Source organism: Sus scrofa, chromosome 6 (genome assembly GCF_054392235.1).
Source record: "Sus scrofa isolate SSC_HxYL_T2T_F1_AM1 chromosome 6, Sscrofa_HxYL_maternal_Yorkshire_Landrace_v2.0, whole genome shotgun sequence".
Taxonomy (NCBI): domain Eukaryota; kingdom Metazoa; phylum Chordata; class Mammalia; order Artiodactyla; family Suidae; genus Sus; species Sus scrofa.
The window spans coordinates 167310471-167323423 of NC_139388.1; the positions used below are offsets into that span (position 1 = coordinate 167310471).

Below are 12953 nucleotides of genomic sequence, written 5' to 3' on the forward strand. Positions count from 1 at the left end.
GACAAAAATAATACTCCCAAATGATGCTAACTGTGGTACTCTTTCAGAGGTGGAATTTCATTCATTTTTACCTTATGAATTTTCTGGAAAGCTGGAAAATGACAAAAATAAGCATATGTTTTTTCATAATTGCAAAAATTGTAATGATTGGTTTGTTAACTTAGGATAACTCAGTAGTTTTCACTGAGAATAAGTTAACTCACAGAAGACCCAGAATGCCCGGATGAAGTTTCTCACTGACCCATTTTCAGTATTTTCACTCCTGGGGCAGTCATCTGTAACCAGAGGCGGAGTGACATTGTATTAACAAAATAGCTTCCACTGGATGAAAACAGGGGCATATGGGTAACCCTGGAGCAAGAATGCTGGTAGACAGTTCCTTAAGCATCTGCTATAGATGCTTCTGCCATCCTTGATTGGCACCAAATTCAGAGATTTCTCCTGTTGACCTTGGAACCTCCAACCCCCATGGTCTTGATGGAGTCAAGACTCTACATCTGCCACACATTGGCTAAGCACAGAAATTTATTTCTCCTGCATGTTCATGAAGCACCACTCTTACCAGGGAAGGCTGGATGCAGGGCCATGCACAGCCAGGAGTCCACGCATGAACTCTTAACTGACCCAGCCCTGGCACACCCACACTCCTCCAGCGGTCTGTGGAATACTTTGCCCTCTGTGCATGTGTAGAATTCCTTTATCTGAGGAGGAATGTTCCCCTACTCCTGAGCACGTGCGCGTGCACACACACACACACACACACACTGCCACACATGTGCTTGCCCTCCTGAGACTGTAGCTTATGATTGGCTAGTGGTTCAACTGCTCAGCCCTCAGCCAGCAGGCCCTATCCTCCTACCAAACCTGCTGCCTAGCTGCTGACTTCATTTCCTCCAGCTGACATCACACATCCTACCATCCAGGCTATTAGATAATATATCATCTCCATATAAAACACCCTTATGTCTCTTAGTTGATAACTAATTAAAATAATCTGATAATTATTTATGTCCACCATGCTTCCTTCATATATAATATATAACTGATTGTATATTATTTGGTAAATTCCACAAAAATCATGCGTCCTATATTAATAAATTCCATACAGTTTCCATTAGTGATCCTGAATAGGCACACTATTTAGCAATGAAAATTTTATGTCATTCTTTTTATTTCGAAGAACTTTGAGAGAATTGGGGATTTTAGTTTCTTAGATAAAGATTGTTGTACAGTGATTCTTGAACATACACTTTTGTTTTTGTTTGCACATAGAGCGTGCAGACTTTGTAAAATCCTAGCTTCCGAGCTACACGTTAAAATGATAGTCTACACTTATCTTCATGGGCCACTAGGTGGTGCACACATATGTCAGTGACTATAGGTTAGAGGGACTTGTCACCAGGTTAAATTTAATCCGTCGCTACAGGAGTAGTACAGACATCAGGAGCTGCAGGAGTCCAGAAGAGACAGACATCCTGCGGGTGGGCGTAATGGAAGGAAGGTGTCCAGAGGAGGTGCGTGGACAGTCTTGCTGGCTGCAGAGACGGTGGAGCAAAATCATAAAGGCAAGAAACCCCAGCGGCGTGGCAGAGAGAAAGTCCTGTAGTGGAGGGGCATGCTTACGTCCCATGCTGATGAGTTCCTGCCTAACAGTGTCTACGCAGAGGGAATGACGGAATCGTTGAATCATTTGAACTCGATGACATCAGTCATTTCCTTCCGCCTTTGTGCTGAGCACTGGAAACAGAGAGATGGAACGACCTGGTCTTAGCCTTGAGTGAGGACCTCCTGAGAGAAACAGAGAAGGAAGCAGATAATTAAGACAGAGCATGATACAAAAGATAGCTTGTATGAGATGCATTGGAAGAACAAAGGTGGAATATTCTGTTCTAAGGAGAGGAGAGAAAAGAAAGGGATTGGGTTTGGGAATTGACATGCAGAGAAGACCTCACAGAGGTCTTGAGATACAAAGAGGACGCTCCATGAATATCTCAGGAGATTAGGCAGCATGGCCAAGGCAGGGGGTCTGAAAGGATAATGTGGATTCCAGGCATGGGTCAGTTGAGTTTAGCAAATGCTTACTGAAGGCTCCTGCATGCCAGGGGCTGAATAATAGATGCTCCAGGCCCTTAAGATGCCTCTGGGCTCCTGACGAAGACACACAGTCACTGAGAATTGTAGTGTGAAAAGACAGCGTAAAATGCATTCTCTTCTACATTCTGACCCTGTCCTTCGGGCCCCCAGGGTCCTGGCTACAGGGGTTCTCAGGGAACCCTCTACTGCAGAAATGGAGCACATAAGCACAGTGTCTGGTTGCATTTGACTCAGTCTCACTCGCTCACTCTAGAGATGTGAAGTTTGAGGCCAGAGTCACACAGGTAGTTATCCAAAGCCAAAGAGAGGAGCTAGGACGCAAGTCCTGAACCATCTGTATTCCTGGCAGGTTTTCTTCCCTTTTTTCTCTCCTGGACCCTGGACACAGAATCACCATGTAAAGGTATCTCTTAATTAGGAAACAGACAGTTTACAAAGAAATAGACCTCCTTAACCAACTGCGATTGTCACAAAATCAAGGTAATGGAAAAATAGAAGGACACATTGTGTTCTTTGCTCACACATGAGGGACGTGCCAAGCCACACAGGTCAGCTTTGGCAAAGGCAGCTTGAGCCAGTTATACTGCCAGCCTAGCCCTGTGTTTGGGAAAGAAGACAGTCTGGCTCCAGCATTCCTTCTAGCCTGCGTGTGCGGGTGTGTGTTTCATTTCAGCACCAGGATGTGTGCTCACGATGTAGGTCAGTGACGTCTTGGAGTTGCATTGTTTGCTTGAAAATGTCAACTGGGATGAGTTGTGAGCTGGCAGGAAAACAGGGATGTGCGATTGAGAAGGCTCTGAAAGGAGAAAGACCTGCGCTTGGGGCCCTGAGGAATCGTTAAATCAAGGGGTAGAGAGTTTTTTTTTTTTTTAATTTCATCCCATCCTTTATTTGTTCATTCAAGAAATTTTTTTTCAAGTGGTATGTGTGGGTTTATTTATTTTATTTTTTATTTTTGAATGATTTTTATTTTTTCCATTATAGTTGCTTTATAGCGTTCTGTCAATGTTCTACTGTACAGCAAAGGGATCCAGTCACACATTCTTTTTCTCCATTATCCTCCATTATGCTCCATCACAAGTGACTAGACCTAGTTCCCAGTGCTGTACAGAACGATGTCATTGCTTATCCGTTCCAAAGGCAGTAGTTTGTATCTATTAACCCCAAATTCCCAGTCCATCCCACTCCCTCCCCGTCCCCCTTGCCAACCTCAAGTCTGTTCTCCATGTCCATGATTTTCTTTTCAGTGGAAAGGTTTACCTGTGCCCTATATTAGATTCCAGATATAAGTGATAGCGTATGTTTTCTCTTTCTCTTTCTGACCTACTTCACTTAGTATGAGAGTCTCTAGTTCCATCCGTGTTGCTGCGAATGGCATTATTTTGTTCTTTTTATGGCTGAGTAGTATTCCATTGTGTATATATATATATACCACATCTTGTTAATCCATTCATCTGTCAGTGGACATTTAGCTTGTTTCCATGTCTTGGCTATTGTGAATAGTGCTGCAGTGAACATAGGGGTGCATGTTAAAGAGGTTTTACTGGGGCAGATCAAAGTTAAATGGAAGAGGAGGGGACCATAAGGGCCAGGAGATTAAGACCAGGTCTTATGAGGAAAGGACAAAGGAACTTGGGACTATTTAGCCAGGAGGGAAGGTAACACAGATCTTCTGCAGGTTTCCAACCTCGTCATGAGCTGAAGCGTCTATAAACAAAGTTGATGTCATAAGGGAGCAGCTTTTAACCCTGCTCAAAGTAGAACTATTCAGCCAGTAAGAAGAAGTGAATTCTCCATCAAGAAAAGGGGTAAAACAGAAGCAGTTCATACAACTGTGGGGACATTGCAGAGGGGATTCCTGTCCTGATGGAAAGTCAGACTCAGTGACCTCTGGGCTCCAGTGTCACTAATTCTATGGAAAGGACAAAGCAGCTTTTATGAGCCAAGAGTCACATGGTAATAATAACAACAAAACATCAATACAAAATAGCTCTTTTTATTGAGCACCTATTAAGGACCAGGCATCATGCTGAGTGATTTATGTGCATTATCACATTGGGGGCTTTCGAGCCAGGATTAGAACTGACTGAATTCTAATCCTGGCTTTGCCATTTAATGAAGATGTGGTTTAAGGCAGGTGATTTCTTCTGTCTGAACCCCATGTCCTTCTTTTGTACTATACCAAACCCTACGGCATTGCCAAGAGTGTAAAAAGAAAGGACACATCAAAGCACCTGGTATTGTGCCTGGCCTATATTTAGTACTCAGAAAATACTGGTGCTTTTTCCTTTCTGCTCAAGCAGAATTTCAGGAAGCCATTCTAAGGGAGAAGCACAATAAAGAGGAAAATGCAAATGAGGTGAAATACGGCAAATGCCAGGTAATAAAAGCTCCTGCACTGTGTATGCTGAAGCCTTCTCACAATGAAGTTTGTCACTAAGTTTGTTATTAAGAAAAAGATTATATATTTCTAGTCCTATTAGTGGAAAATGAACTGTAGGAAGAGGACAGAGGTTGTTTGAGGCTTAAGGAATCCTGACTGAGACTTGAGGAGAGCTGCTCGCCGCTGGCCCGTCCCCAGCCTCCAATACCCTCTTCTTACCCTCAGGTTCCCATTACATCCAGTCAGGACTGAGCTTCCCCGTATGTACGATGTAATGGGGGGCAAGCCTGCTGAGATGTTAATCACCTTAGCCCTTGGGGTCAAGGCCAGTTGCCTCTAAACACAAGCAGCTGCAACCATATGGCCTAGAGTACCTGACAAATACTATTTTCTATGAATGCTGTATAGTATTAAAAGATGAGGATTCAGTTAGAGAAGAAATGATTTGATCACACATAATTGAAATTGTCACAGCACTACGGAGCAGATTCAATCTTGCTTAGAAAGGAGTATCAGGAGGGTGGCAGTGCCTTACGGATCCAGGGCAAAGAGGGTTGCCAGGATATCAGAAACATAACCAGTACAGCCAGTGTGAGCAAAGAGAAATCTAAGGCCACTTGGTACAGGTGAAGGAGCCGTGGCTGGGTATCTGGAAAGGGACTTTGTGGTTACGGGTAAGCCATATTCCTCTCAGGGCCTCATTTTCCCTATAGGTAACTTAGGGTTGACCAGAAGACCTCAAAGGCCTTCTTGGCTCTGACCAGAAAGGCCATCCACCGCCCCCGTCTCGAGGATGCAAGGCCTCCCTGCAGAACTGTGAGACCACGTTCTTCACAACATGCTCTGCTCTCTCTGCATGTCTGAAATCCCCTTCAAGTCCGCCCTCGCCCTGACCTGTTAAGCAACAGGTTTGGCTCTGGCTTAAATCAGTGCTCTCACAATGTGTTCTCTTTTGCAGCAACAGCGGCAGCTTGACCTCCTGACGATAACCAGCCCCGGTGAGTAGGCATGGCTATTCAGCTTTGCCTTTTCTCTTATTTCCTAGTGACGTCTGGTTGCCTATTCAAATGCAATTTGCATCCTCCTCCCTTGAATGAGCAGCGGAATTCTTGCATCCTGAATGATCCTTCTTCCCCTATCCTCTACCCCCGGGCAGTTTCTTTTCTCCTTGCCAGCTCTGTGCTGCCTTCCCTTGACTCTGCAAATGGCAGGGCTGATGCTATGATGCTGCATATTCCAGGGCTAAGTTCTCCCCAAATCATTCGATAGACTCAGGTGTCAAGGACGTGTGCTGATCTCCTGAGAAATATTGTCTTAAAATCATGGGGAATGGGGAAGCTGCTAGGTGGATGGCACAGAATGAAGGAAACGAAGGAAGGAAGCTCATGAGGAAAGGCCAGTCTGGGGAAGGAACCAAGTTCGGTCTTCTGTAACTCTTGTCACTCACCTTTAGGAAGGACAAGTCACCCAACAAAGCTGTGGCCCTGGGATTAAAAGGTCCTTTCTTCCCCCTAGGCCTGGCATCTAACCTACAAAGAAGTTGAGCAGTTTAGTTTGACTAGAAGATATTTTATTTTGGTTTGGGAACTTGAGGCAAGAAGGCCAACAAGGGATGCTGTTCTTTCTTGAAATCCAAGGGGGTGTTGGAGCCAGCGGGGTTCGTGAGCATTCATGAGTGGGCGTGGTGGTTCATCTTCACCCACTGGTGATGTTTAAAATACCTAACAGCTAACAGCCCTGGCCCTTCTGTGCTGGGCATTAACACTTCGGTTCCTAGGCTATGGGGAAATAGCATCCTAGGGAAGAGACTAGTGTGGCAAAGTGGCCACATGCAGGGTTGGAGGCTCAAGAGTGGCTAGTTACCAATAAATATGGAGGTATTTTCAGTATTTTAATAACAGTATAGCTGTGCCGTGTCATCCCTGCCCTCCACCCAGCCTGCTGCTGTATTCAGGGCCAGTTGGCTCACTTATAGGGAGATTAAGAAATCTTCCTCTGTAGGTACTATCAGCACTGAGGCTGGTTATCTGTCTGAGTGAGGGAGATATAAGAGTGACTACAAATGGAAGTTGGGTCCACCCAGTTCAGGTGATAAAGCTCTTTGAACTTGGGACTCAAGAAAAATAAAGATGAACTAGTTTGAAAATGCTCAGTCTAACCCATAGAATGTGCTTTGTTTAACATGTATAGAATTAACATATATCAAAATTCCAGATCATGGGCTAACATAACTAGAATGGCTCAGCTGTGTGACCTACCAACCCCTTCCCACTAAGGTGCTGGTGAGGGGTTATCTTGTCCTGTCCTGTTTAGTTGCTCCCCTTCCTGACCATGTTCCGTTCCACTCTGTGTGTTGACCCTGTTTGCCTGCTTTCCTATCCCATCCCACCCTGATTTGATATTGATGCTGATGTATGAATTGGAAAGGGTTCTTGATCTGTCTTCAGCTGCTTTACAAGGAAACGTTTAGACTCTGCTAACTGTGTGTCTTTTGTGCCAGTTCTTTCTGTCCCAAATTGCTACTGCACAAATTCAAGCAGAACAGCTATGACCCTGGTGCACTCCTTTTGAACAACTATGGAACTGCAAAATATTAAGCCCTGCCAGAGTTTGGAATGGCTTATAATTTTCCCTGCTTTTAGATGAGAAAAGACTATTTTATGGGTCAAAGCTCCTCAAAAGATGTGTTGTGTCACACAGGTGTACATTACTGCAAATACCTATATTTGTGTGATATTATGAGATATGTCATGAGAGACATACTTGTGAATATTGACCTACTCATCTCTCAGGTGCACAGGTTAGGTGTTGGGGGAACTAAGCCCCCAAGGTGATAGCCTCTACTCCAGTGTGCCAACCAAGTATTTTCCATGTGTACCATGACTTGGAAAGGTTAGGAAGGACCATTAGACTGTTTTCTGGACAACTCTAGACTATGCCAAAATCACTTTCCTCTGTTGTTACTGTCTCTCACCTTGAAAGTCTTCCCCCCATTCCCCACCTCTCCAGAAGCTGCAGCAGCCAGCAGGGGGCAGGCTACCTCTCTGGGGCTGCCAATGGGAGGTACTAAGTCTTGCTTTCTTCACCAGACCCTCCCCCACACAGACTCTAGGTGAGATTTTTCTGTGCTCAGCTGACTGCCTCTCTCTCCCTGCCTTCATCCTGTAGATAACCACTATAATAAGTTCAATGATTTTGCATATCTGTGTATCCAAAAATATAACTAGTATTGTTTTATAAATTCCTAAAAGTGATGTCACATGACAAATAGCATTCTGTGACTTTTCCTCTACTTATTATGTTGTACAGACTATATTCACATGGATACATGCAGCTCTGGGTCAGTCATTGCAACTTCTGTGTAGTATTTCACAGGTGATTACATCACAATTTCTTTTTCCATTTTACTGACCCTAATTTAGGTTATTTCTAGGGTGTTTGTTTTTTTGTTGTTGTTTTTTGTTTGTTTGTTTGTTTGTTTTTGTAAGTTTAAACAATGCTACTAGGAGCATTTTTGTGCATGTCTCCTTATACTTAACTATGAGAATTTCTCTAGAGCATATAACTGGGAGAGAAATTACTGCTTATATGCTTCTTCAAATTTACTGTATAATAGCCAATTGTTTTCTAAAGTAGTTGAACAAATTAATACTTCAAAGTATAAGAACAGCAAAGTATAATTGCTTCCTTTTCTCTGAATCCTTGGAACTGTCAGATTTTTAAATTTTTACCAGTCATCACAATAAGCATGAAATGTTATTCCATTGTTTTTATAATATGTGTTTCTTTGTTTACTGGTAGGGTGGAATATTTTTCATATGGTTATTGACTAGTTTGGTTTCTTCTTCTGTAAACTGACTTTTTGTATTATTTGTTCATTTTGTATTGGGTGGTTTCTTTTCATCGATATTTAGTTCTTTATTTTTATGTGTATCAATACTTTGCCACTTAACGTGCATTGCAAATACCTTCCCCCAGATGGTGGCTGGTGTTTTTTGATTTACGATGTATTTTGATTTATGGAAGTTTTTTTTTTTTTTTTAACTTTAGTGTAGTCGAATGCATGAATATTGCTTTGTGAGCTTTGTTTTTATAGCTTACTTAAGAAATCCTTCCCTACCTGAATATCATATTCTCCTGTATTCTAAAAATTGTGAAGTCTTACATCACACTTGTTCTTTATCTCATTTAGGACTGATTGTTGTGTGTAATATGAATTAGGGATTTAGGTGTTTTTTTTACCTATGGATAACCTATTATCTCAATACCATGCAACAACTAGTTTATCGTTTCTCCCACTTATTAGTGATTAAAATCTGTCATATGTCAATTTTCCTATATATAGAATCTATTTTTGAGCTCTCTGTACTATACTATTGATTTTTTTTTTTTTTGGTCCTTTGTCTTTTTAGGGCTGTAGGGCTGCACCCACAACATGTGGAGGTTCCCAGGCCAGGCGTTGAATTGGAGCTGTAGCTGCAGCCTACACCACAGCCACAGCAACCCCAGATCTGAGCTGTGTCTGCTACCTACACAACAGCTCATGGCAATGGAAGATCGTTAAACCACTGAGTGAGGCCAGGGCTCAAATCTGCAATCTAATGGTTCCTAGTCAGATTCGTTTCCGCTGCACCACAGTGGAAACACCAGTACTATTTAATCTGTATTAATTCCACATTTAATTATAATACATCTTAATTTCAATATTGTCTTATAATTAGGATATATCCTTTTCCCATATGTGTTTATTTTTTGAAAGCACAGTTTTCTTTTTAATGAAATCTAGTAATTCATGCATTGTGACAGGTGAATTTAATCTGTTTATATTTATTATAAGTACTAATATTTTTGTATATATTTCTTTTTGTATTACTCAATGAATTTATTACATTTATAGTTGTACAATGATCATCACAATCCAGTTTTATGGGGTTTCCATCCCACAACCCCAGTGCATCCCTCCAACCCCTGAACTGTCTCCTTTGGAAACCATAAGTTTTTCAAAGTCTGTGAGTCATTATCTGCTCTGCAAAGAAATTCTTTGTGTCCTTTTTTCAGATTCTACATGTAACTGATAGAATTTAATGTTGGTGTCTCATTGTCTAACTGACTTCACTTAGCATAATTTCTAGGTCCATCCATATTGCTAAAAATGCTGGTATTTCTTTCCTTTTAACGGCTGAGTAATATTCCATTGTGAATATGTACCATATCTTCTTTATCCACTCCTCTGTCGATGGACATTTAGGTTGTTTTCATGTCTTGGCTATTGCAAAGAGTGCTGCAATGAACATTGGAATACATGTGTCTTTGCGAGTCATGGTATTCTCTGGATAGATGCCCAGGAGTGGGATTGCTGGATGAAATGGTAATTCTACTTTTAGTTTTCTGAGGAATCTTCATACTGTTTTCCACAGTGGTTACACCAATTTACAATCCCACCAACAGTGTCATAGGGTTCCTTTTTCTCCACACCCTCTCCAGCACTTATTGTTTGTAGACTTTTTAATGATGGCCATTCTGGCTGATGTAAGTTGGTACATAGTGGTTTTGATTTGCATTTCTCTAATAATGAGTGATGTTGAACATCTTTGTGTGTGTTTTTTGGCCATCTGTATGTCTTCTTTGGAGAATTGTCTATTTAGATCTGCCCATTTTTTGATGGGGTTGTTTGTTTGTTTTTTTTTGGTATTAGACGGTAGGAAGTGTTTATGAGCTCCAGTCTTTCTATTCCACCATCTTAATTCCGCCTCATTGAATATTTCTTCCATCATGTTTGTGCTTCCTATTTACCATTCATTTTCCTTTTGCCCTGCCTTGTTTTGGATTATGTTTTATATATTACCTGCTTTTTTCACCCCATCTGCAGATTTGGATGCTGTAGATTTTGTTTCTAATCTTAACTGGTTAGTCATTAACTATACTTTTTTTTTTTTGCAAAGTCTACAGTTGTTCAAAATTTCTATCATCTTTTCACCACAAAAAGAGCTGTAGCATGCTTTAACCACCTCCTGAATTCTGCCCTGTATTCATCTACACCTAGCTATTATTGTGTAGACTTTTAAGTTTTTGCAAAAAGAAAAACAATGATGATTGACTTTTCCTACTCAGCTTATAAAGTTTGTATTTACTGTATCTCATGATTTTCCTATGTTACCGTAGTAAATGAATCCTTTAACAGCTATTTTAGTGAGAGTTCGTGGGCAACCATCTTAATCTATGTCCTTATTTTGACTTATCTCTGGAATGGTAGTTTGGCTAAGTATAAATTATGGTTTGAGGAGGACTTTCCTTTGTACTCGGAAGATTTTTTTTCCTTTTTTTTACATCCATGGATGCTAATGAGAAGTCTACCATTATCTATTTATGATAAATTATCTTTTCTTGGGAAGGTTTAAAGTATTTTTTATCTTCATGCTTTACTTTTTATTGTGTCTAATTGTGAATCTATTTCTATTTACCCTCCTTGGTACTCTGGGTATACTTTCCACCTGAAAATCTGTCTTTCTTTAATTCAGAGAAATTATTGGCAAATTATCTCTTCAAATATTGCTTTTCCTTTATTCTTTTGATTCTCTTCTTCAATTATTTCTTTTAGATGAATATCGGATTCTCTCAAGTAGCCCTCCATGGTTCTTTACTGATTTTCATAATTTTTGTCATTTTATCTTACTGCATTGAGTCTGAGTTCCCCACAAGTAATTTGAATTCATAAATCCGCTTTTTGACCATATCTAGTCTAGATTTTTTTCCTGTGTTTTTCAATATTTCAATGACTATGTATTTTTAATTTCCAAGATTTCTAATTTTGTTCATATCCACCTGTTCTTGTTTTATTTCTGCCTATTCTGTTTCATAATTTCTTATTCTGTTTTAATGTCTTCATTTGTTTCTTTGAACATCCTCAATATGCTTATTTTTAAATCTTTGACTGTTCTATAAAATAAGTTTCATCTGGAGTGAATTCAAGTTATAACTGTTGATTTTGTTTAGTAACATTTTTAGCATTTAATTTCTTTATGCATTTCAAAATGTTAATTTATAATATCAGTTTGAGTAGGAAGTTTTCTGTTATTTTCTCTCCCCATCCCTGACCACCCCTCCCACAAACTCCCATTATGCTCACATATCCTTATATGGTGGTGTTTCCACTTGACTCTACTCCTATTTTAGCAGTTGACACTGCCAGCGTAGGGCCTGGTAAAAATTGGGGATATGGCAGATCCAGTGACAAAAACTCAGCAGGATAGCTTAGTATTGCTTCTGATTCCTGCATTGATAGTCTTTACCTCTTTGGGCCTACAGCATACGGGAGACATCTCCCAGAAATTTCTACAGCAGCCATTTTTTTCCCTAGGCTCCTTTCATAATGCGGAGCCCCACCCTAGGTCCTTGCTCTAAGCAGAAGACCTTGTCTCTGCTCCTCATCTCCTGTAGAGCGCTTTCAGGAGGCCCATAAGAGGCCAACTTTCAGCTGCTGCTGCCGGCTTCTACATCCAGATCTCAACAAGCAAGTAGCCCCAGGAGCCTCTGCCCTTTTACATTTCTGCACATTTCACCTTCATGGAGATATGTCTCTTGCAGTGGAGCCTACAATATATTTTCATTTCATTTTTGAATATTATTCAATATTACTATTTGATGGGAATGAATGGGATTATTGAAGCACGAACTCATTTAGTCATTTGGCCCAGAAATACCACTATAGTTTTTCCTCTTACTTTTCGGAAAGTTTCTTCTCCGATAACCTCTTCAGTAGAAGGGAGGCAGTATGAGGAAGTATTTTTCACCTATCCAAGTGCAGCTTTTACCACCAGATTGATAAAAGAGATTGTTACTTTGTGCATGTGTATATACAAATATATATGTAATTTTTAAAATAAAATTAAAATGATCCTATATAAATGGTTATATTTGAATATAGTGTAAACATTTTTCAATATTATTAAATATTTTCTAAGAGGGATTTTTATATAGCTGAAAAGCATTCTATTTTAAATTTATCTATTGTATATTAAATTGTTAATGATTTAATTATAAATAACACCACAATGAACTTTCTTGTATAAAAGATTTTTGTGTGCATCTTTATTTCTTTAGGAACAGTTCCTAGAATGAGAATTACTAAGGAAAGGTATAGTCATGACAGGTTAGGTTACACTGAAGTAACAATGACATCCAAATTACAGAGACTTGAAAAGCAAATGTTTGTTGTTCACTTTTGATACATATCTTTCATGGACTGGAGTCACTTCTACTCTACATAGTCTTTACTCTGGCACTCAGGCTGACCAAGCACCTTTTGGGACTTTGCTTAGTTTGGGTTCTTAAGAATCAGACTTCGAGACAAAGATTGTAGTGTAAGTAGTTTATTTGGGAGGCGATTCTAGAGACCTTGCTGGGAGGTGGGGGAAGTGATATGGGAAAAGGAAGAAAGCTAAGGTTCATGATCAAGCAAACTACCACGCCGGTGGCA

The 12953-nt window shown here is 40.4% G+C and overlaps 1 protein-coding gene across 13 annotated transcripts in view; it reads left to right on the plus strand.

Moving 5' to 3' along the window:
• LOC100737108 (AGBL carboxypeptidase 4) overlaps positions 1–12953 on the plus strand; it is a 1252169-nt gene that overhangs the window by 918679 nt on the left and 320537 nt on the right. For all 13 annotated transcript variants that reach the window (XR_014808341.1, XM_084965126.1, XM_021097823.2 and 10 more), the window contains one exon: positions 5436–5475. Coding sequence is in view for 12 of the 13 variants with exons in the window: in XM_084965126.1 (XP_084821252.1) it covers positions 5436–5475 (40 nt within the window). In the remaining variant the exon portion in view is untranslated. The remainder of the gene's footprint in view (positions 1–5435; positions 5476–12953) is intronic.